This window comes from Diabrotica undecimpunctata, chromosome 5 (genome assembly GCF_040954645.1).
Source record: "Diabrotica undecimpunctata isolate CICGRU chromosome 5, icDiaUnde3, whole genome shotgun sequence".
Lineage (NCBI taxonomy): Eukaryota > Metazoa > Arthropoda > Insecta > Coleoptera > Chrysomelidae > Diabrotica > Diabrotica undecimpunctata.
In genome coordinates this window covers 122,016,370-122,043,302 of record NC_092807.1, presented here as the reverse complement: position 1 = coordinate 122,043,302, position 26,933 = coordinate 122,016,370, and the positions used below count along the sequence as shown (strand labels likewise).

The 26,933-nt window shown below is 30.9% G+C and overlaps 2 protein-coding genes across 2 annotated transcripts in view; one reads left to right on the top strand and one right to left on the bottom strand.

Moving 5' to 3' along the window:
- Positions 1 to 26,933, top strand: part of LOC140441730 (acetylcholinesterase-like) — a 323,943-nt gene that overhangs the window by 87,138 nt on the left and 209,872 nt on the right. The window lies entirely within an intron of this gene.
- Positions 2,751 to 3,122, bottom strand: LOC140442455 (uncharacterized). Its single transcript, XM_072533525.1, has one exon. It carries the CDS (start codon positions 3,120 to 3,122, stop codon positions 2,751 to 2,753), a length of 372 nt encoding a protein of 123 aa, XP_072389626.1.

Here is a 26,933-nt window from a genome sequence, read left to right as displayed (position 1 = left end):
CTAAAACTACAGTGTCGAAGATAAGCAAGCATTATAAGGAAACATGAAGTATCTTAGATAAAAAAAGGCCCTTACCGTTCAAAACTAGTCTCTGACAGGAATAGAAGAATTTTAGTAAATGTTTGCAAAAAAGGTTAAAGAAATAATCAAAGGCAAGTCACAGCTGAAAGACTTGAAACTAAATTGTCTGTCAAGAGAATGCTGTAGCAAGTAAAAGCATGAATGTGGATTAATGATTAATTAAGATTTTGAAGGTTAAATTACTGGTAACAACTTAAAAATATACCCTTAGTTTAATATATTTTAATATATTTTTTTCTAGACAAAGGAAAAGCCACTGTTAATGGCAAAACAAAAACAACTCGGGCTTATTTGGGCAAAATCTAAACTTTCCTGGTAGGTAGAAGATTGGAAGAGTAATTTTTACTGAATAAATAACATTCTACGTATGTAGAACCACAAACAAACGATTTGGAAAACACAGTAAAAATGCCCCTCTTGGCCTTCTAACAGTCCTGATCTAAATGTCATTGAAATTGCATAAAATCAAACAGACACTAACTAATAAACCACAACGGACATTACACGAACTTAGAGCCAAAATACAACAGAATTTGCAATGAATTTATATTTAAACAGTGCAGATCTTTAATCCAGTAAATGCCCAAAAGAATTCGAGCGGCCATAAAGTCTAAGGGCGATGCTACTCTGTTTGAAAAATAAATATTCTACCGATATAATAAATATAAATATAGTACGGTTCAAGAAACTCAAAACTATAATATATATATATATATATATATATATATATATATATATATATATATATATATATATATTATTAGGGCTGCAGTCAGAAGGTTGGCCGAGATGTTAGAGAAACACTCTTTTGACTTTTTGTCGAGCTTTCGGAATGGTTTTATTCCTTTTTCAAGACACTGTAATGTATATAAAAAAAATGTGTAAATATTTACAAAATATCACAATTTGTCAGTGCAACTTACTAGTCGTTGAGATTATTTAAAATAAACTTTGACACTCAACATTAAAAACACAAATTTAAAATATATATTCTAAAATACATTCTAAAAATTTTGGTCAGGATAGTAAAACTTAGTTTATTTCATGACATATTTTGATGGCATGTTTTTACTCTAATAAATAGAGAACAGAAAGAAAAAAAAATGTGATTAAAGTGTAATTAGTTGTTCTTAATATTGTATTTATTTTTTTCAAGAAGCAAGAGGCCCATATTTGGGTAGTTTAGATTTTTAATTATTAACCTGTCTTAATGGTATGCAACCAGTTATGTATACAAGAATATTTAGACATTTATAATTATTTTATTTTTAATGATTTTTTAGTAAATAACAATAAATGTTGCTCAATTTATATATGTCAGACTTTTTATTAATGCAAGATGTACTGGATTTTATACAAACCCATTTCCAAGAAAACACGTTTTGTATGGTTTTTTTCTTTTGCCAAAATACAGGAATCCTCGAAATTGAACTCTGTTTCCGATGTGTGACAAGTTAGTAACCCTAGTTTTTAAGGCCAAAACCGAATTTGTTTTCATCTTGGATGGATGTTGAGAATGAAAATTTATGAAACGGTTACTAAAACAAGGTTTACGATACCACTCCGTTCTTAGCATACCATCACTGCCACGATGGATAAGCATGTCTAAAAAATGAATCATACCATTGTTTATATCGACAGTCACTAATATCCTGTATTTCTTGTACATGTATATGTATATATACATATATATATATATATATATATATATATATATATATATATATATATATATATATATATATATATATATATATATAATGTATGTATATATGTAATATATAATATGTATATAATGTATAATATGTATATAATAGAAAATATAAAAAGCAGAACAAAGGAATATCCATGGATGCAGAATACCTCTGCCATCTAAGATTTGCAGACAACATCGTTCTGATTGCTAATAATCCTGCAGAACTACAAGAACTTATAAGCGACCTAAATGCAGCTATTAGCAATGAAGTTTACCTAAAAATAAGCTTGACAAAAACAAAAACCATGTACAACGAGCTAGTGGATGTCCAAGATGTAATAATAAACAACACTGCACTTGAGACAGTAGACGAGTATGTATTGCGTGTATTTTAGTTTGTCCGATTATACAGTTATTAGGGCTCGTAAATATATTAAAATTTCCATTTACGAATGTTCTTTTTCTCAAATTTTGTGGACTAAACCACAATTATAAAAATAAACACTTCATTTGAAATTTCGACTTTCAAATGGGAAGAAACTGTTTCTTTAAATAAAAATTATATTCTAAAATATTAAATTAACATTTTACATTAAAATTATGGTATATTTATAACAAAGAAAACATTTACAGAACACGGTTATTTTTTTCCGAAAGTTAAGATATCGCGATAACATTTAACAGCTACTCCGTTGCTTCAAAGGGATTTAGTAAAAGTGCTATAACTATAAATATTGCAGCTATAAACATAACTAATTAAGTAATCCAATAAGCTATTACGCAGTTTTTAATAAAAGAGACTATTTTTTGTTCCAAAAAAGTAATTATTCACACAAATTTCAACATTTTTGTTAAACAAAAGTTAACTTAAGTCTATATCTAACGTATTCAAGTGGTGATAGAAGAACTAGGTTACCAGTTACAACTTTTAAAATATAATATTACGTTAAGTGGCATTGCACACCGGGAAAATTTACCACAAACCAGATGAAAAACCACCTGGAGGAACTCTTATTCTTCTTGGAGGTTCTGGTATATTTTTCTTTTCATCATTTTTAGCTTCTTTGACATCATCGAAACTATTGTCATTGCACTTCTTTTCAAAATTTAATTCTTTGTCAAGGATACTTTCTAGTTGATCATTTTCTTTAGGCTTTTCTTCTTTCTCATGACACAAGCAGCTAGTAATTGATGTTGGAGATATAATTTGTTTCTTGCTCGGTTTAGTATTTTCAGAATCACCGTTAACGCCAAAAATATCAGTATGTCCACCTCCTGGTGGTTTAAGGACCCTGCTAGAATTTTTTGTACCAGTTAATCCAATGTTAAAACTCGTTGAAGTCATTCTATAAAAACTGTTTAATTATTAATTACTTTATAAATTAAATACTTTTTTTGCCAAAATATTTGCTCTTGTCGATTTTACAAATTGTCAAAATGGCATGGGGCTGTTGTCTAAATGTCCTTGACCTTGAATAATCTAGACCTATAAATGCTCTAGTTGGTTTAAATTCTTGTATAATTTCCGAAAACTATAAAACAAATTTTGTTAAAATAATACTACTTGAAAGGAAAAAAACTCTAACGATGTATGACCGGTAATTTTGTTGACTTTCAAATATAATAAACAATAATTGTTTATACGACCAATCCCAGCAGAGATTAATTGCCACTTGCAATAGCCAATAAGATAAACGTCTTATGTTCTGTGACATTTTAAACAACTGCGATCGTATTACGATATGGGACTTTTAATCAAAAAATAATGTCAACCATTTTTTTGAACAGATTTTTTGTAAACAAAGATGTTAGGTTAGGTCAGTAATATAATTGTCTTTTTGCTCGATGAATACAAGTCACAATAAAGAGCATGTGAACACATAATTAAGATAAAAAATACCAAAGAAAGTCAAGTTATGGAAAAAATAAATACGAAAATAAAGAAAAAGTGCCTCAGTTTTTTTAAACGATTATTATTGACACCTGTACGAAAACGAACAACGAAGCGATATAATCACGATATAATTATGGAGTATGTAATAGTGATAAATACTCTAAATCCTATTATTTGATAAAGATAATACATTGCGAATATAAATCGGAAATCGAATTCAAGATTTAACCTAAATTTGTGCTTCCTAAACGTTGCAAAGCAAGCAGACGACAAATGCATTGTCATTAAAAGTTATATATATATATATATATATATATATATATATATATATATATATATATATATATTTATTATCAGTTATTTAGTTATTGTAGTAGATTTTACTGCAGCATCTGTTTTGTAAATATTTTTCAAATATTTACTTTTATAGTCGGAGAAGGTTTTATTTCGTTAGAGCTTACCGTGAGTTCGCTCTGAGGACCCCAACAGGTAGAAACATGCTTATCAGCTAATGGTGGTAAGCTGTAACGAAATCAAACATAAACAGTCTATTTTATTTTTACAATACATATTATTTAATAAATTTTTTAAAGCCTTTATTTCTTTACAAACCATGTTATTTCTTTTTTAAATAAAAAATAATTGTTTAATAAATATTTCTTTATAAATTAGTAAACAGTATGATGTATAACGTATCTATCTATATAAAAGGCTAGGACGACAAGTCACACTGTTTGTCCAGTAGGGTAACTACGCCACCTAGGAAAGAAATCTGAACTACTAACATATGACATTTTAATCATATTTTGTTGTTGAAACGAGATGTTTAATATATATATATATTTAGGGATTCTACAGTATTCACTGCCTTCCTTCGCTCAACCGTTTCCATCTCTCTCTGTTGTTCCATTCTCCATCGTTCAGTCCTCTCTTACTCATGGCGTCGTCTACTTCGTTCCTCCAGGATTTTCGGGGTCGTCCTCTTTTCCTCCTTCCTATGGGGCTCCATTCGGTTATTTTCTTTATCCATCTGCTGTCGCTAGTTCTTCTTATAGAGATGTTTAATAAATAATACTAATAATATTAATTAAATATTAACATAATTAATAATTAGATTAATTTTTTAGCAAAATTGCAAAAAATATTAGATGCAGTAATTTTAACATAAGATTTAATAAACAAAATAATTTAATTCTTTATGTTAGTTGAGATTTAAAAACCTAGCGCCACCTAGGAAAGAAAACTGAACTACCAACTGACATTTCAACCTATGAGTCAATCATACTTTGTTATCTGGCAAAGTTAAAATAGTTTTTATTTATTTAAACAAAAATGACCCTGCATCAACTACTAAGAGTTATTAGCAGGGTGTACAAACACAAATTACAAGTATTCAATTTCGTACAATGTATATATAACTTAAATATATTCTATTCACCACTGTAAAATTCAATATTTTTCAAATATTTAAGCACTAGGTTGAACTGGCAGCTTAGTAGATCCTTTATGTTGGTATAGAGGTTATTTTTTCTGTTATGTTTTGCATTCTAACAGAATATGTTTCACAGTGATTTGGATCTTGCAGTTGTGGCAGAAAGGGATTGCTTCTTTATTTATTAAGTGAATATGGGTTGGTATAGTGTGTCCTAATCGTAGTCGAGTTATTATCACTTGTTCACAACGTTTGAGTGGGAGTGGTAAGGTGGTGCCGACAGTTTATATAACATCTTTTAATTTTTTGAATGTGAAATTTCAGTTACTCTGCCATAAGTTGGTAATATGTTTTTTAATGGAGGTTTTATGGTCGTTTCTTGTTAATAATTTTTGTGACACAGGGATGCTTCCATCTAGTGCAGCTTCATTCGCAAGTTGGTCCACTGCTTCGTTTCCCTTGATTCCCACGTGTAATGGCACCCATAAAAAAGTTATTTCTATGTTTTTTGTTGATAGTAGTATGAGTTCATTTTTTATTAGCATTATAATTTTATTTGATGGATACAATTGCTGTAAAGCTTTTAGTGTACTTAATGAGTCAGATATTATAATATAATGAGGTGCGGATTTTCTTCTGCAAACTTTCAGTGCCTCTAAAATAGCCAGTGCTTCTCCAGTAAGTTAGTGTTCGGTTAGTGGATGTTTTGGGATAGCTAGTAAGGGATGTATTTACAATTGGTGGACTAGTTGACCAAGAGGGAAAGTTTTGGGTTGGATTTATGATGGTACTAAACTGCTCACAGTCGTAACCACTGAATTTGATTCTTTCATGAAAAGGGAGTGTATTCATAGGTTTATTTTTGTAATTACTGATACATTTGGATTTTAAGATATTTGAATGCATGGGATTTTGATGATTTGATGATACACGAGTTGCATAATTTAGTGACAATTGTTACCTTCGTAAGTGTAAGGTAATTCGTTAGCTAATACTTGAAGGCTATTGGTTGGACTAGTTCTAAATGCCCACAGAGCAATTCTTAGTGACCTTGTTTGAATTAAGTTTAGTTTTTTTTATGTAGTTGTTTTGGCAGTATCATAACATATTGAGCCGTAGTCTAATTTGCTACTTATAAGTGATTGGTAAAATATTTATTTGCCAAATAAAGTACCAAATAAGAATTTATCTGGGAGATAAATTGTGTTTATTGTAGTTTGTTATTATGTTGTAGGTCATCGCGAAATCAAAAATATAACCTAAATATGGTTGTTTATTGTGGGCGAGAGATATAAATCACAGAGTATGATGTTTATTATTTATAAACTTAGTGCGAGAATATAATATTTGAGGCAGAATCGACCACTTTAATTTTTGTAATGATAAAGACTTTTTTAGACTACACCCACACATGGAACATTGATAACGACCAAAGCAACGGAAAGGATCTGACAATGACGACCAGGGCGACGAATAGGAAAAACGATAGGAAGAAGCACGATGCAAAGGTAAACAAGGATGAGAATAGAAAGAAGATGAAAGATATACCGCAAACAAAAAGGAGAGATAAAAATGGGAACATGGAACGTAAGAAGCATCAATGGAAAAGAGGTAGAACTTGTAGAAGAAATGATCAGACAAAAAATAGAAATATTAGGAATAACGGAAACGAAAATGAAAGGAAGAGGTTTTAAGAAGATACACAAAGGATATTGGTTATTTTGGGTAGGAGCTGATGCAAAGGAGAGAGCAAAAGAAGGCGTAGTGATAATAATTGCACCGAATAGACTACAATGCGTTATAGAAGAAACATAATATGTTAACCAGAGAATATTATCGCTGAAAATGAAACTGATAGACGATAAAATATGGACAATAATAACAGCCTACGGAGTAAATCAAGATGCAAAAAGGAAGAGAAGGATAAATTTTTCGAGGAGCTCCAAATGCAAATTGACAATGGGGAAGAAAATATAATTGTAATGGGAGATCTAAACGGTAGAGTCGGAAATAATAACAATGGAATTGAGGAATGCATGGGAAAAGAAGGAGAAGAAATACTAAACAAAAATGGTGAAAGAATAATAGAAATATGTATGGAGAATAAACTTGTTATAACAAATACAAAATTTAAACATAAACAAGTACACAAATACACGAAAGTACAAGAAAGTAGAAATGAAAAATCAATCATAGATTACTTTTTGGTAAGTAGCAACAAATGGAAAAGAGTACAAGACACGAAAGTCAAAAGAGGAGCAAAAGAAAATAAAGAAAAGAGGAGAAAGGTAGTAAATGAAAAAGTAAAAAGCTACAAATTAAAAGAAGAAAGATATAAGAAGATATTCCAAGAAAAATTAGACAATATTTTGAAAGTTAGGGCAAAAACTGCAAGTATAGAAGAAAAGTGGGAAATTCTCAAGACCAGCTTAATCATAGCTGCTGAGGAAACTTGCGGGAAGACAAAAATAGCAAATAATAGCATGAGGAGAACTGAATGGTGGACGGACGAAATACGAAGGAAAGTAAAGAACAAAAAAGAAAAATTGAAGAGATATCTAAGTACAAAGTGCCCTGAAGATTATAAGGCATATAAAGAAAAAAGAAAAGAGGTTAAAATAGCTGTGAAAGCAGAAAAAGAAAGGTCATGGGAAAAGTTTGGACTAAAAATGACAAATAATTATAGAGAAAACCAAAAACTCTTCTATGGCGAATTAAAACAGCTCAGACAAAAGAAAGAACACATGATGCCGAATATAAAAGACAAGAATTGAAAGGTAATAACAGAAGAAAACCAAATAATGGAAAGATGGAGAGAACATTTCAAAGAGTTAACTCATACAGACGTAGACAACATAGTGGAGATACAAGAAATTAATGAAGAACAAAAAGTAGAACCCATAACAACAGAGGAACTAGAAAAGGCAATTGAAAGAGTTAAATTAGGCAAAGCACCAGGCAAGGATGATATCACCCCGGAAATGATAAAATTCATGGGAATAGAGGGAGTGGACAGCATGAAAGAACTAATGAATGATATCATAAAGAGAGCAGAAATACCACAGGACTCGAAGAAAGACATTATACTACCAATACACAATAAGGGCGACAAGAGAAACTGTAATAATTACCGAGGTATTACTATTTCAAGTATTCCTGGGAAGGTATTTGCAAGAATAATAGAAACAAGAATAAAAACCCAAATAGAACCAACTATGGAAGATACACAATGTGGATTCAGGAAGGATAGAAGCATGCAAGACCACATAGATAGATAGATAGATAGATAGAACGTTTATTGACCACTTTACATAAAGTTTGAAGTCCGTATAAAAAATACAATAAAAGATATAATAATGTAAACTTAAAATTAACTTAACCATATTGGCTAAAGTAATATACATATGTAAGTATTAGCAGAAGAATTAAAATTAAAAATTTAAGATAAAAAAATCTCTAACCAAAAAAAAAAACAAACCTAAACTGTCACATAAAAAATCTTTGAAATATGGAAGTAACAAAAATGTGCAAATAATTAAGAATATTCCCGAATCAATGACTAAATAAACTAATACATAAAACTTAGTACATTTTAATAGCAATAATACAATGTGATATGTAGATAGTAAATCGACAGTATTCTGACCAAACTGGGTACACGTTATAAAGGTGTATTGAGGTATTCTGTCTTTGAGTAAAAACAATATGTTAAAAAATGCTTTCTGATCCTATTTTTAAATAGTGGTGGAGACAGAATTTTTATTTCGTTAGGCAGATAGTTATACAAGTGAATATCAATTGAATTCTTTGTGCTCTTTGATAGTCTGAATCGTTGTGACCTAATTAAATCCCTCGATCTTGTTAGATGATCATGTAATTGGGAGTTTATAGTAAACTTATTTTTATTATCGTGAATTTCCAACAGTGTTGCATACATATAAAGCGAAGGTAGAGGCATAATACCCATGTTCAAAAATAATGGTTTACAATGATCCCTTAAATCCGCTCCAGCAAGTATCCTCACCACCTTCTTTTGTAATTTAAATATTCTGTCGGCATGACCAGAGTTGCCCCAAACAGCTATTCCATATTGTATATGACTATGAAACAATGAAAAGTAACACATTTTAAGGGTACTTTTAGGTACCAAATAAACCAGGTTACGCATTACAAATATTGTACTGGCGAGTTTAGAACTTAAGTTGTCTATATGGATGCCCCAATCTAAGTTGTCATCCATAAAAATCCCTAACAATTTGATGCTATATCCAAAAATGTGTCTTCAATCTGAACTGAAAACTATATTTTGATTTTTATCCTCGTTTAGTTTTAGTTTATTATGTGTAAACCAGTTTTTAATTTTAAGCACATCGTTTCCTATTTTGTTATTTAAATTATATTGATTCTGGTCGGTACTAATAACGGTTGTGTCATCTGCAAAACATATACACCTTAAGGGGTGGGTATAATGAAATATATCGTTGAGATATAAAAGAAAAAATGTAGGTCCTAATATAGACCCTTGGGGAACTCCATGTTCAACATTGTGAAAATTGGAGTAATTATTCTTTAAAAAAACGGCCTGTTTTCTGTTTATTAAATACGATCGAAATAAATTAAGAGCATTTCCCCTTATGCCATATTTGTGCATTTTGTCTAAAAGTAAAGTGTGTGAGACACAATCAAAAGCCTTAGATAAGTCACACAATGTTAAAGACACGAAGTGACCTCTCTCTAGGCCATCAACTACTTCCCTTACAATTTCCTGAATTGCTTGAGTAGTGCTACATTTTTTTCTGAAACCATATTGATTACAATGAAGTATTTTGTACTTTTCTATGTACTCTATTAAGCGGTTATTCAAAATACTTTCAAAAATTTTACCAAGAATGGGAATAATAGAAATAGGGCGATAATTTTCAATTTCTTCTGCAGATCCTTTTTTGAGTAGCGGTAACACTTTTGTTACTTTTAATACATCGGGAAAGATTCCTTCGATAAGGCAAAGATTATAAAGTATGACCAGTTTATCAATAATAATATCCAGAGTTTCTATCACTAATTGTTTGTTTAAGAAGTAAAAATCAGTGCATTTTGAGTTTTTCAAGCTGTATAATGTATTCCTAACTTCAGTATCACTAACAGGTGTCAAAAACAACGAGTGGCAAGGGGAGTATATTCCCTCCAAAAAATTCATGGCATCATTTTCATCTGTCTCATCTAACGAGTTCAATATATTTCCCGCTACCGAAGTAAAGTAATTATTAAACTCGTTTGATGAAATATTACATGAAGTTACTTTTTTATTTTGAGTTTTATTCCTATGATAATTGATGACTTTCCAAGAATCTCGAGATATATTATCAGATTTTAAGAAAAACTGCTCATATGCCAGTTTTTTCTTTATTGATATTGTTAATTGATAGTGTTTTTTGAATTGATTATACAGAGTGTAGTCACTAGTAAGGTTAGCAGTAATTTTTATCTTCGAAAGGTTTACTCGCATTTTCCTTAGTTCATCGTCAAACCAAGAAACAGGTGCCTCAAAATGAATTCTTGACTTTTTTACTGGAAAGCAAACTTCAGTTAATTTTACATATGTGTCAATTATGAACTCAGCTAATTCCGTTGCTGTTATTGAATTGTTTATTAACGACCAATCCACAGATTTTAGTGATTGTTTTAACATTTGGGTGCCTTTACATGTTATGTGTCTTCTGAATATCCTATCATTGTCAATTTGATCAGATTTTATTTTTAAATTTAGGAATTGAGCACAATGATCAGCAAGGCATGGGTCTACAACACCACACCCAACTATTTCATTATCTATATTTGTTAAAATATTATCTAAACAACTTGCTGATGTAGCAGTGATTCTTGTAAATTCATCAATCCTCATAGTTAAACCAAAAGAAGAAATTAGATCGGAAAAATATTTTAATTCATTTGAAGTGCCTTTGAAATCAATATTGAAATCCCCAATTATAATTGTTTGAACATAATTATTAGAACAGAATATTAATAATTTTTCAAATAGGCCTAAGAAAATTTGGAAATCTGCGTTACCTGTTCTATACACTGATACTAGAATAGTTTTTATATCTATAATTTTCAAAGCACAAAATTCACCTTCATATTCACAAGATATATCATTTAAAGAAACTGGACGTGTAGATATTTTGCCATCGCAGAAAATAGCAACACCCCCATGTTCTCTACTTTTTCTACAGTAACAAGTTGATAAAAAGTATCTGTCAATTATCACTGTTGTTAATTCAGATTCTCTAAGCCAATGTTCAGAAAAGCACAAAATATTGTAAGTTTTATCTTTTAAAAAAATGTTAAGTTGATCAATTTTGTTTAATAAACTTTGTGTATTTATATGAAAAATGCTTACCAAACTGGTTTGGTCAGGATTTACTACCAACTTTTGTTTATTCACAATAAGACAAATAAGTGAGAAAGTAATCAATAAAAATAGAGAAATACATACATGCTTTATTGATCTGGAAAAGGCGTTTGACAGAATACAAAGAAAGGACGTATGGAGGACATTAAAGGAAAGAGGAGTTGACAGGATAACAATTGATATAATAAAGGATTTGTACAATAATAATACAAATACGGTGAGAACCAACAACGAGGAACCCGAAGAATTTACTACAAGTCAAGGCGTCAAACAGGGATGCGTGTTGAGCCCACTGCTGTTCTCAGTGGTACTGGATGAAGCAATAAAGAAAGCCAAGAGAAGAATGAGAAAACTAACATTAGGATACTGGCAAATAAAACAGACTCAATTATCAGAGCTTCTATTTGCAGACGACATGATTTTGATAGCAGAAAACAAAGAAGACCTACAGAACAACCTTGAAATCCTAGAAAAGGAACTGTCAAACATAAATATGAAAATAAATACAGAGAAAACAAAAACAAGGATAATTTCAAATAAGAGAAAGACACACGCAATACAATTAAACGGAAAACAACTAGAACAAGTGGAACATTTTAAATACCTAGGAGCAATAATTGAATCAAACGGTAAACAAGACATGGAAATAAATGAGAGAATGGGACGAACAGGAAGCTTATTTATCGCTATGAAAACAACATTTTTGGGGAAAAAAGAAATACCGGAGAAGGTAAAAACGGCAGTCGTTAAATCAGTAGTTAGACCTACGATCATCTATAATAGCGAGTCATGGACATTGACTGGGAGACAAAAATCTCGAGTCAATGCTAGTGAAATAAGGTTCTTGAGGAAAATAGCAAACAGAAAGAGGACACACAAAATACGAAACGAAACAATCAGACAAAACCTAAAACTAGAACCAATAAACGAAAAAATAGTAGAGGGGCAACTAAGATGGTTCGGGCACGTGTGTAGAATGTCGAATGAAAGATTAACAAAACGAGTGTTTGAAACGAGAATGCAAGGGAAAAACAAACGAGGGAGACCGTAGACGAAATCTAACACAAGACCGGATAGCATGGAGACAACAGTGCAAATCTTAACCCCACCAGCCTTACACCTAACGGTAGAAAGGCTTAGGACTAAGTAAGTAAGTAAGTAAGTCTAATTTGCTACTTATAAGTGATTGGTAAAATATTTATTTGCCAAATAAAGTACCAAATAAGAATTTATCTGAGAGATAAATTGTGTTTATTGTAGTTTGTTATTATGTTGTAGGTCATCGCGAAATCAAAAATATAACCTAAATATGGTTGTTTATTGTGGGCGAGAGATATAAATCACAGAGTATGATGTTTACTATTTATAAACTTAGTGCGAGAATATAATATTTGAGGCAGAATCGACCACTTTAATTTTTGTAACGATAAAGATTTTTTTAAAAGGTTTAGATTAAGGAAACCGACAGTGATCTGTATTCTGAGAATATATTGTAAATAGTTGTTAATGCGATTATGAAAGTAGGTAGTCTACCTCATTTTCTTCACTTAATTTAGGTATTCAATATTTTCATAATCTTGATAATTAAAAAATGGATTAATTAACGTTTTCAAGAGATATTAGTGATATTGTGTATTATGTTTATCTTACTCAGTGACATATAATAAATATTATAAGTCATTGATCTTACCTTAAAATTACAGTAACCTATATTTTTAGCAATTTTCAAAAAAATTAATTAGTGTGAAGTACTAAAATTTCTGAATATTAATAGTTGAATCATCAATTTGTAGAATTAATTAACAATACCAATACATACACCATATCATTTCAATAACAAAATATGATTGAAATGTCAAATGTTGGTAGTTCAGATTTCTTTCCTAGATGGCGTCATTAGTTTACTGGACAAAGGGTGTCACTTGTTATCATAGTCTTTTATATAGATGGATAGGGTGTTTCTTCTAAAATTATTGACTTACTATGATTTGAAGTTTAAAAAAATGGTGTATCACTTGTGTACACCCTGTATTTATAAATTGGACCTACCCTTTGTGTGCAAAGGTTTTTAAGACATTATGTTTGTGAATAGATGAGCTATTAACATTGATGAGCTTAACAAGAAAAGTTTCTCTCTCAAATGTTTTGAAAAAATTCCCATAAACCATTCTCCAGTTGTTATAAAAAAATGTGTAATGTAAAATTATAATAAGCGTATTTATGTTTGTATATTGCGTATACTACGGTATGCCGCAAGTTTACTACACCCGTCTCGAGTCACGCTAAATAGGATTTCGCGCCCGTTCAAAACCTCATACCGAGCGATACGAAGTATTCAGTATTTACTTAAGACCATTGCAGAGTACAATAGTGGTGCATAATCGTTATATTGTTTTGACAACAAACTGTCGAACTTCACGAAATCATTCAAAATTATAATGAGTTGATTACCGAAGTATTATTAAGTCGATCGTTTAATTCACGATCAAATCTCGTCTCTTGGCTAAGAAGAATTGTTCTTGTCACTGTAAAAAAATACAAAATGAAATATACTAACAAGGTACCTAGTTGTTGTCATAAAAACACCATATTCCAACAAGACCAAACTTTATCAGGTGAAAAACATTAACATTTTTACTAAAGGTTTTATTCTCCAATTTGCAATTTATTTAAATTTTGCAATGGATTGTGTATTTTATTATCTTTATTTTGTAATATTGACGATTTATGTAATTTTAGTAATTTTATATTGTTATTTTTTGACTTTTTGTAAGCTTTGTTTATAAAATTGTACAATTTTCAGTGACAATAAAGCACATTTCTATTATATTCTATTCTATTAAAAAATAGTATCTTACGTAATTGTAACGTTCTCTCTTTTAACAAAATCGTAACATATGGGAATAATAAATTTTTATAAAAAGCATTTTTTAGTTGTTGGTTAGAGCAATTAATACTTATTGAAATTGAACTACAAATTGAACTACAAATTGAAATTGAATTCTGGTTGGATGATTTCTACTGCACTGTATTTAAAAAAAAATGATTTCGGTAGGTAAAAATTGTACATTCGCTACAAAATTTCTCCTAAAAAGAATTTTCAAATAAACGAATAGTAAGTTCATTCTTCCAGTTCAGTGTGTACTTTTTTCGATTCCTAATGCGATATTTTTCAGTTGAATAGGTTGCACTCGTTCCGTCCGGAATGACGCAATAGAGCGCATCAACCCCGCGCTCTACACCAGACGTAATGCAGATCAGTGTTGGCTGCCAGATATGTATGCAACCAGGTGACCCTCTGACCTTTGATCTTTATTCTGTTTTCACTAATGCGGATAGAATTAGTTTTCCGACATGGACTGTTCGATATTTGCTGCGATTTTCCCGTCGCTTCTTGGCTTAGAAATTGTTGTATAAACGAGTAATCACAGAAATTAAATTTGTATTTGAAAGTATTTCACAAAATGGTAACTTTAATCAAACGATTACTTTCAATTTATTTGTTTTGTTTACATTTACATTAATTAGGCAAATTTCTTAACCCTTTGATTCAATGTTGTTTTTCGAATTATGTAACCATTTTATCATTTACGCGGACTTTCAATGCTTATACGTATCGTTTAATATTCATCTCGTGATTCCCGGAGTCACTTTCTTATTAGTTTTAATTTAAATAGACAATCAAATGATGTTTTTTCTTCGTTCATATGTAATAGATAAGCTTTATCTTTCGTCAGTTTTTTTGTGTGCTTTACACAATTAGCTTCTTCAAAACTTCAAATGTTGCTTCACTTAAAGCACTGTTTCATACTTTTTGACTATAATGTATCTCCACGTCAATTTTCTACAATGTGACGATTACAGTACTGTTTAACCCTATCTTATTGTAAGTTCTTCAGTTTAACTCTATCTTATTGTACTTACAGTAATATGGACGTAGTCGTACTACCTGATGCCCATGTTGTTGCATTAGTTCATTTATAACGTATTTGGTATTTTGTGGCTTCTTCAAATGACAAAGACTTAATACTTCTGTTTTGCAAGATTCTTTTTCAAAATTTATATTTCTTACTCTAAACCAATTTAAAAGAATGGTTAGTATAGTATGAGGTATGAGGTATTATGAGGAATAGGATGAGGTATTATCCGTAATAATTAGAGATGGTTTCGCCAGCATTGTTATAGCTTTTTGGAAGCACATTTTTTAAAAGCCTTCTTTTCCACCGACACATGATAGTCTGCACTCTTCGATTTGGTGTTAAATAACAATCTAGCATCTTCAACAAACCCGTTTCTAGCAGTTCCACCATGTAAAATAATTTCACGTTTATAGTTGCCGTAATATATATATATATATATATATATATATATATATATATATATATATATATATAAATTATATATTATATATATATATATATTATATATATATGTATACATATATATAAATATATATATATATATATATATATATATATATATATATATATATATTTAATACGTTCGGATTTGGACTTTCTGATAGTTCAGCTTTAAGATATAGTGCGGCAGCTAATAGTTCTGGTAGTTAAATATGTAATTAAATTATTTATTTTTCACTTAGATGATTTATTGATTTTTTTTTTGATAAAAAAATTTATTGATTTTTCCTAAGATTTGAAGTAGCACAAAAATCTGGTCAATTGTTGACCTACCTAGCCTACAACCGCTTTGATATTTACTAAGAGTTCTTCCACGTACGTGCTTAAACGACTGCACAGGGTGTTTGAGAATATTTTGTATGTTGTGTTCAGAAGGGATATACATTTCAACAAATCTCTCTTTTTGTGCAGAGGACATATAATTCCTTTCCACCATTCCTTTGGTACCAGTGGGCATCATTCCTTTGGTTCTTCTTCTCAGACTTTGACTATTATGCTGTGAATTTGCTGCATAATGCTGTTACCTCCATTTTTGATCAGTTCTACAGCGATACAGTCCACTACAGGGGACTTGTTATTTTTGCGGTGTGTGATGGCGTCTTCTGGCTTTCTTCCAATATTGAAGGGTGGGTGTTATTTTTTGGCCTTTGAGGTAACGCATCATTTTCCAACGCATCATCCTTCTGAGAAGGATGAACAAAGAAATGGAAATTTTAAATTCAATAAAAACAAAAAAATTGGAATATCTCGGACATATTACACGTGGAGAGAAATACACCTTGCTCCAACTGATCATGCAGGGAAAGATCCAAGGAAAGAGAAGCATAGGGAGGCGTAGAATGTCACGGCTGCGCAACCTGAGAGAGTGGTACGGATGTACATCAAATGAACTTTTCAGAGCAGCCGTCTCAAAAGTTCGAATAGCTATGATGATTGCCGACCTCCGCCGTGGAGATGGCACTTGAAGAAGATCATTTTCCACTTTGCTAACAATCAGGTCTGTGGATGGCTCAACTCATCTACTGCTTTGTACTCCATCACTCGTACTAACTATATGTCAATTTTTGTCGCTACACACCGTCAGCCGTGGTTTGAGTGCTTTTTTTGTCTTATTTAGGATGTCATAGAACTTTCTAGTTTTATTTTTTCCTTTTAGTAATTGAAGCTCCTGCATAATCTGGTTTTCCAAAGTCCGATTTTTTCTTCGATTTTTTTCTTTCGTTTTTCCTCCTTCCTGATTTCTTTGTACGTTTGCTTCTTATCCCGTGTTCTTCTTTGTTACTTAAGTTTGAACGCATAAGTTGTTCTTTTACTGATATCTTCACATTCATGATCGAACCAACCGTTGCGTGGAGTGGGTTCTTCTAGTCTTAGGACGTCGTCTGCCGTTTCCTTAATTTTTTTCTACTTATATCCCATCGCTTACTAGCTATTAAATTCTCATCTATTGTTTTTATTTTTAAGGTAATTGTGATACGCTTTTAGTGTACATGACTCTTTTAAAATTTTTAATTATAGTGAGTGCTTTTCTTGCCCTTTTCTTTTTTTGTGTTTGAAATTCTTGCTTGTATTTTTGCGCCTACCAAGAAGTGGTCTGAATCTATATTTGCCACACGATAAGTAATTATATCAATTAGATTAGAGTAGTGCTTGATTTCTATTAGTATGTATTCCACTTGATTTTTTGTTGTTTAATCAGGCGTCCATGTTACTTTATAAATATTGTTGTGGGAGAAGAAGGTACTTCCAACGACCATGCGGTTGGAAGCCGCAATTCTTAACATTTATTTACTGTCAAATATTAATGGTGCGTCTTAAATTTTCTTTAAAAAATATATTAGGCACATAAAAAACTGTGTCTTGGTAATAAATTAAAATAAAAAAATAAAATAAAAGACACACCAAACTACAGACCAAACAAATGAATTAGTATACTGCGAGTCTGTTTCGTCAATATTCGTCAAATTTAAGGTTCGATTTTGTTATATTTTATTCTATTCTATTTTATTCTATTTTATTATATTTTTCTATTTTATTCTATTTTATTTTATTTTATTCTATTTTATTCTATTTTATTCTATTTTATTCTATTTTATTCTATTTTATTCTATTTTATTCTATTTTATTCTATTTTATTCTATTTTATTCTATTTTATTCTATTTTATTCTATTTGATTCTATTTCATTCTATTTTATTCTACCTTATTTCATTTTATTTAAATTTATTTTATTTTAATTGTATTTTATTTTGTTTTTTTTTATTTTACTTTATATTATGCTACTCTGTTCTATTTTATTCTAATTTATTTTATTTTAGTTACTTTATTTTATTCTATTTTATTCAATTTTTTTACATTCTGTTCCATTTATATTCTATTTTTATTTTTAAATTTAATTTAATTTAATTTATTTGGTTTTATTTGACTCTAATTTATCCTATTTTATTTCATTTTTATAAACAGGTCCTGAATTATCGCTGAACTTAAAATCTGCCTAGCAATATATAGGCTGTTAAGTTTCCCTTTAAGAAAAGGTAACATTTCAATCTTCCCATCTGATATGTTGAAACTTCGTCATTATTTGGAGCTGCAATACCAAATACAGCAATATCGTTATGTAAACTATAAATACTGATATTAGAGAGGTATTGAAACCGTAAGTATTACAGGATCCTTTATTAAACTACAAAATACTGCATGCCTAAAAGAGAGATATTGCTAATATGTTAAAGAAATATTTTTGTGACAAATGACATTAAATATTTTTGTGTAATATAAAAATAACCCATAAATACCTACAAGATCACATTTGGTACTTATATACCTATTCCTAGAATAAAAATTAAAATACAATCATTACGATCAATTTCAATGATACAATACGGTATCATTGAAAAAATACGTTAAGTTTAACTAAATTTTTATTTAAAGAATACTATAATCCATAATATTCATCTTTCAATATGAAAGAACTATAATATGGAAAAACCATTAGATGTAGCTAGTTTAGCTTCTGCAAATGATAAAGAAATAGAGTTGTAATCATGAAGATTTACTAATTCAGAATAACAATAATACTAAATAACAATATTCATTAAATAAAACAAAACCTACAGCAAATTTGATCAAATATCTATATAATTATAAGTAGGGGAAGGGTGTACAAAATGACATACATTTTTAAAAAACCGAAAATTTTTCTTAAAGAAAGAAAACATTGTTTTAAACAAAACTTGGATAGAACACAAACTAAAGTATTTGAAACACTTCAGACAAGTTTTTAACAAAGTAGGAGAAAATATAAACTTTTAGCCAAACATAAAAAAATGAACAAGAAAAGTCCATTTTACCCCACCTGGCGGGCACAATGACACATTAATAGCAATTGATATTCTTTAGTCGGTACAGAGCTCGCAAACAAACATTTTTGTTTTCTTGTCTAGTCCGACACACTCAGCATGTGTCCACTCTTAACATGAACAACAACATACCCATAGCTCACCTTTTTTTAGACAACTTGTACAGTTTTGTACAGTAAATTCAAGCAGCATCATCATTTTATTGATCTTCATCTTTGGTTTAAATTTGGAGTTGAGTTAAGAATAGAAGTGCCTTGACGTTTCCTTGCCTTTCTTTTTCCCTGGCCGAAAACTAATGATCCGTGGAACTGGACTTGTTGGATTTTGCAAGTTTGACTGAGCTGTCAACACATTAGGGACTTCTGTGGTAGAAAAAGAAGGTCCAGGTTCTTCATTATTATCAAAAACGTTTATAGCAGATTTGACACTATCTACTACAATATTTGTAGTTTCGGATGCTTGAAACATGTAGTCGGGTAATATATCGGGGTTTATTGGGTAGATACCAGTTTTAGAAAATCTATGAGCAGCATTCTGGACATTAGCTACTTTTGCATAGGCTTAATTTAAGAGACCACCAATTTGGACCTGAGTTACAACTCGACCAGGATGAGCTTTGAGCCATTTGGTTATTTCTTGGTCATAATAGGTTTTAAGTCGACCAAAGAATGCTACATCAAGAGGTTGTATCCGATGTGTATAGTGAGCCGGCAAACATAAAAGTACAATGCCATTTTCTTTGGAGTACAGAAGAGCGTCAAGATATTTATAACTTGAATGTCCATCCACAATTAACAAAACCTTCTTAGTGGAAGATGCCTTGGCATATTTTTGGAAATGCTGCAACCATTGTAAAAACACTGGACCCGTCACCCAGCCAGTCTCCTGGGGAATACATGAAGTTCTTGCTGGTGTATGGTCAGCTAATTCCTTTTTCATATTTTTTCGTAGAAATATTAGAGTAGATGGAATAAAGCTCTTGTTAGTGCACATACAACAAACACCTGTCACGTGGGAACCTCGTTCAGCGCTGGTAATTGCATCTACTTGTTTGCGACCGGCTGTAGCAAACACTTTTTGCGGACGTTGTACGGTAGATAATGCAGATTCATCTGCATTATATATCATTATGGGATCAATATTTTCCTTTATCAAAATGTCCTCTACCACTTTAAAAAACTTAGCTACTTGAGGTTTATTAAAAGCCTGTTCTCTTGCTGCAGATGTGGCTTCGGGTTTATATCGCAGTGGTATATCTGGATTTCTTCTGCGAAATTCTCTTAACCAATCTCTTCTAGCGGCCTTTTTCTGGTTATTAAAATGATGTTCAAACTCATTTTTTACTGCTAAATTATAAGCTAACTTTAATACGTCCCGTCTCTTTAGTCCAAAAAACCTTAACTCTAGCATTTTTAAATGTTCAAACAACTGTCTTTATATATCTATGAGAAAAGTAGGTTTAACCCTGCCTAGTCGTTTTTTGCCTGTTTTAAAATTTTTATTTTTTTGCAAGGCATGCCTTCTTAGGGTTGCTTGAGGCATATTGAAAAGATTTGATGCCTTGAGCCACCCCATTTGACCCTTATTAACAGCTTCTATTGCCTTTACCACAGAATCTGTATCCCATGATTGCCTATTGGTCGTTTTTGCGTAATTTTGCGGCATAATCTGTAAAAAACAGAAATGTTATCCATTTGTAGGGCACATTATTTTTATCTATGTACGATCGGGTAAAATGACATACTATGCCATTTTGTCCTCTACACCCCTATGTCATTTTACCAAACATGAACTTAATTGAACGAAATACAATTTTTGACAAAACAATAATTTATTTACTAAATTTGAAATAGGAAAACAATAAAACAATAATCCTCATAATTTATCATAAATATTTAAACTTACCGGTTTATTGCACTAAAAACATACAACATATTTTAATATATCGCGTCAAAAATTTTTCGATGCCAAAAATAAAATATTCGAACGTACTCCCATTCACAGATCACCTACCTATTATTTATGTTATTTATGTTATTAGTGGTCTGTGCTCCCATTCTGATCGATGAAGAGGAACTGAATCATAGATAAGAAGGTTAGGTTGAACTGAATGCAGACAAGCATGACTGGTACCCACGTCACAATTAAATATTCGTTTCTGAGCACTCTTGAACAACGAATTCGGTATATACAAGCACTATGACATTATACCCCACTATGTCATTTTGTACACCCTTCCCCACGGTTCGTAGACTTACTACGGTTGCCTCTTTCGACTAACCAATGAACATTAAGCCCGAAATTGCGTCACGAGTCGCTCCGTGCGTGACTGACGCGACACCTACCATCTTCATCTGACAGTTTTGGACCTACCAATTTTCAGGTTAAACATATGACATATGTTTGACGTTGTTAAATACAGGCGAAATTGACAATTATTAATAATTAACTTTTTAATTATATTTTTTCACTTAATTTACAAAATAAATGTAGTATTAAAAACTGGCTTTCTCAAAATTCATCATAATATATTTTTTTAATCCCAAACTGAAAAGAAAGGGAAAAATCTAGTACTGGCAAATCAAGTTTTTCACGTGAAAGAGCATATAATTAAAAACAGTAATAGTAAAAGTTATGATATAAAAGCTAAAGTCATCAGGCACTCTGCAGTCAGCTTGAAGCCTTATAAAATATCATTTAGGGTAAATTATTTAAATATTTCCTATTTCAATTGCATAAAAATGAGGTTATGTGATATTTACTTTTTCATATTAGTAGCACGGATCCATCTTTTTCTTTTCTCTAATTTATATGTAATCTTTGGGAACCTATAAAAACTACACTTACTATTTTTGCCTTTATTAGCACAATTAAATACGCAACATGTATTTGCACACATTTTTGATAAAATTTATGCGTAAAAAGATTCCAATAATGTCATATTTCGCCGCTACGCTCGCTGGCATCGTTTCAAGGTACTCCTACCATGGTCACGCACGGAGCGGTAATTTGACTCGTAACATTGTTAATCGTCGTTTTTATGTCTTTGATGTGTGGAAAATAGTAAAGATAGTTATGAAATAAAGATGTCTATGTGGATTATAATACGTAAATATGGAAAACTGCTGATATGTAGGCAGTTTGGTACTTAAAATTAATCAGAACCGGTTGTTAACGTTTATCCAATGTTAATGCAGGATTTACGTAAATCTAGGACTTCAATCTCCATTTTACACTGAAAATTTGTCGCGTATACTGAATTTTCATCAATACTGAATTAACTATTGAATGAATTACCGAATTACATAACTATTTTTTCCATTTTTTTAATATCTTTCCTACACACTACAACCTGTGCCTGGCATTCTAAAATTTCATCAACATTATTATTACGTTAATACACAATGAAATTTTAAAGTTTTAATCTACCTTATAAAAAGATACGAAGACAATAGGTAGGATGTACAACTGCAATAAATAACGTTTCTTCGATACTTCAAAATAAGTTTTTATAGAAAACAACTCCAAAATTTCAAATACAAAAATATAAAGTAAACTAAGATATTTAAGAAACGATAAATAATAAAGCAAATAATAAACTGAAAGATAATTACCAGGAACAAACTGTGATAATAAATGGGTTTTGTATTCTTGGGTACTTTGGTGACATAACTCAAGCATCCCCACCCCAGTCGGAAGAGGCAACCGTAGTAAGTCTACGAACCGTGACCCTTCCCCTAAAGTTAGAATTCTACACGTAATTTGACAGGTTACGTCATAATAAGTGATCTTTAAATAAAAGTCTAAAGACGTACAACTGTGCATCCGTATGTCAAAATAAAGATGCTTTTATTAACGACTGACGTAAAATACCTCTTTAATAAGTTTCTATTTATTTTGTTAATTATAGCTTCTTATAGAAAAACAGTTTTTAAGGTCTTTCCTTACCATTTTTTTAAAACTTATATTTTACACAAACTTTTTGCTCATAATAACAAACAGGACAAAAAAAGAATTATCTAATTTATTTTTAATAATATAGATTTCATACGCCATTTTTATTTTTAAGAGAATTCCGTGTTTGCATTTCCGGTAGAATATTTCCAACCAAGAACCAATTAAATGGCACCCCACAAGGAACCATTCTGAGCCTACCGTTATTTTTAATGAACGATCTCTTAAAAGTCTTAGAAACCAGTTATAGTTAGTTTTACAGACATGGCATGATCGTGTATATCAAAGGAAAATATCAAAGTGCTTAGCACTCAAAGTCTTCAACAATGAATAACATACAATTTTTCCCCAAATAAAACAAACTGCATATTATGCTCAACAAGAAACATAACAAAACTGCAATTACCATTAATATTTCTATACAACCAGAAAATAAAATATATACATATAAATTTTCTCGGTATGATATTTGACGAACATCTATCATTACAAACGTATTAAGTCTAAATGATATTTTGTACCTTTAACCCAAGTAAAAGAAATCTACAAAGTTAATACCAAAAAAAAATACTACAGGAAATCTAAAATTATGTTTATGTTCAAGAATTTGAATATGTTTGTAATAATTATACATAAATGTAACTATAAAACATAGCAGATTGTAATATATCCAAATCTAAAGACGACAGCACGTACTCAACATGTACTTAATCCTGACCTGATATCGGACAAAATGCCTATTACCACACACTTGCTTTAATAGAATTTCCATCAAGATCTACGTGACTTTACACGATGCATTCAATTCTACACTAAATTGTCAGGGTATGTACGTTCAGAGTATAGAGGGAAATTTTACAGTTATCGCTTTTAATAAGCCCTTTTCTCTGTTACTGAAGTTTCCTCTTCCTTTTTAAGTACCGATATCTAAAGTTTTGTTGGTTAAACGCTTGCTTGTGTTTGTTGTTCTCCTTTTTAATTAAATCAAAACTTTACTAAATTAACACAATTTCCGTATGTAAATAAGTTTGTTAATCTTAAATGGCATAGAGATGGCACATTTTAAAAAACGTTCACAGTAATTTATAGAATTAATAAAAGCCAAGATGGTTTGTTATAACATTTTCTTGATAAGTTTTACACTAAGTTTAATTTACATTTTATTAACAATCAAGACGTGACATTATAAGTTGTGGTTTTCAATATCACTGAATTTTTCTCAGTTTCTCTTTCTGTTATATACATTATATACCCTAAAACATCATTTACCTTATGTTTTCTTTTGTATTGCAAGCTTCTAAGGACTAGTTTTTTAAAAACATGTTTAAAATATATTACCACTACATTAGATCAATCATGCCTATCAGTACATTCTTCTTCCTGTTGTGTCTTTCCGTACTGGATGTTGGAGATCATCATGGTAATTTGGATTTCTTCATGATATTGAACCTTCTTGTTCTTAGGTTATGAAACCAGACAAAACTGTAACGAAGCCATATCCACCATTATTTCTCATAATATATTCAAAATACTCTGATTTCCGGTTTTTTTTGCGATAAGCACTTTAGGCTATTTTTTTTTATTTAAGAGATCTTCATAAATTGATCACAGAATCCAAACTGTGTGAGTAATACGTCACATTTTTTGTAGATACTATTCTGAATTACTTTGAAAAAGGCCTTTAGTAGCTTGCTTATAAAACTTATTGGTCTACAGTGGTCAAATAATTTTGCGTTGGGTGATCTTGGCGCAATTAAAAATGTTAATTTAAGCCAGCCTTGAAGAATTTTACCTGTGTTGAAGATGTCGTTAAATATCGATGTAAGCTATTTATTCGAAATTATGGAGAACTATTGTCTTACTTCCTTAGTTCTAGGTATGGTATTTCTCACATCATCAATTGTGAGTGAAAGACCTATTCTTCAGTCGATGTCATGCTCTTGCTAAATTTGATTTTGTTTTTGATCTGAATTCTCAGTCTTGGCAAGACTTGCTTAGCTCTAAAAGACAAATTTGGTAGTCTAGGTGCCTTCGAATTGTTTAGTACCTTTACTGATTGTTAGTTAACGCCGAGAATTCTGTTGACATCAAGAGCCTTGATGTCAACATTGTTCTGCCTTGAAAGGCTATTTGGACTTATTAATCTATGATATTAATCCAAACGGCAATCTTGTAAATTAAAATGCTTATTTTTCCAAACTAAAAGATGTGTATTTTATTAGTTTGTTCTTATGGTATCTGATGAAATCCTGACAGTATCTACGACTGAAAACCATTTTGCCCTTTCTAGTTGATCCAATATTGAATCTATTCTAGGTAGCAGGAAATTATCTGTGACTAATTTCTTTTTAAGTTGTCTGAAAGCTATGCATAATCTTCAGACTTTTTTTCCATCTATGGCCTTATTCGGCACTAGGACAACCGGGCTGTTGTACTCCGATATCTTGGCTCCACAATTCCCTGATCTCTTAATGTCTGTACTTATTTGTTTAGTTCTTTTGTTTGTGAGTGTGGTCTCCTATAGTTCTTTATGTAAACCGGAGTGTGTTCCTTAACTCTCACCTTCAGTTCATAGAAGATACTAATTTAAGTCGTGTGCAATGACTTCTTTCTTTCAATTTTTCCTGTCATTGAATATTCGTACATTTAAAAATGTGGAACTAATCTGTAAACTTCACATCTAGGTGGTATTATTATCGTGTTGTCATCCACATTATACAAAATATTGGTACTAATGTAACAGTTTCTGTCATCCTTGATCTGCATTTTTAAATTAGCGTAATCATATATGCATTGATAGCTTGAAAGGAAGTCTCTGCCAATTATTATGTTCGTTGGAATGGAAAAGTTATTTTCTAATATTTGAAACGTATGCGTGTAAAGTTTTCCTTATATATCTAGCGTTGTTTCGATTTCTATCGTTGTTTACAATTCTCCTCTTGTCACTTCTTTTATTCTTACTCTTTATTTGTGTCTTACATGTTCGCACATAGTCTTGTGAGCACTTAGAGTATGGCTGCTGTGTCTAAGATCAATGTCCTAAAATTCCTGTTCTTATTTTTACAAAATTTTTTGGGTTCAACTCAAAGTTGTAAATGTCAAATTCTCATTCTGACTGTATATCGTTTATACCTTGATTATTCAAAACCCCAACTGGATTTTCGGGTTTTCCCTAACTGTCTTCTTATTCCAATAGCCTTAAGTTTCTGTTGTATCTTCTTCTGGGGTTTGCTCAATTCTGTTGGTTGTTTAAGCTTATGTAGCTTTTTTGCATGAATTAATGTCTTCCTTCTGTTAAAGCGTTTTGCTCTGCAAAATTTTATGTTTGCAAATATTTGTTCTGTAGCTTTGCACTCTTCCTTGCATATTCTCATCTGTCGTATCTATTAATGAAAATTTCGTTATCATCTCCTAAAGGTTCGTAAAATTACCTGCTTCTAATACTAGTTTAGCTTTGTCTATGCGAGAGTTACTTGTTATCGTTACTACTATTGCTTCAGATGTGTATTTTCTTGCGAATTCTAATGGCATTCCTGCCGCTATGTTTGCCACTTTTAATTCTTCTGCTAGTTCGTTTATTTTGGATGCATACACGACTGCATCTTTGTGTCCTCCCTTCTTCTTCGCTAGTTTTGCTATCACTATATTCGGGCTGTACCTCTTAACCAACCAAAAAAAAAAAAAA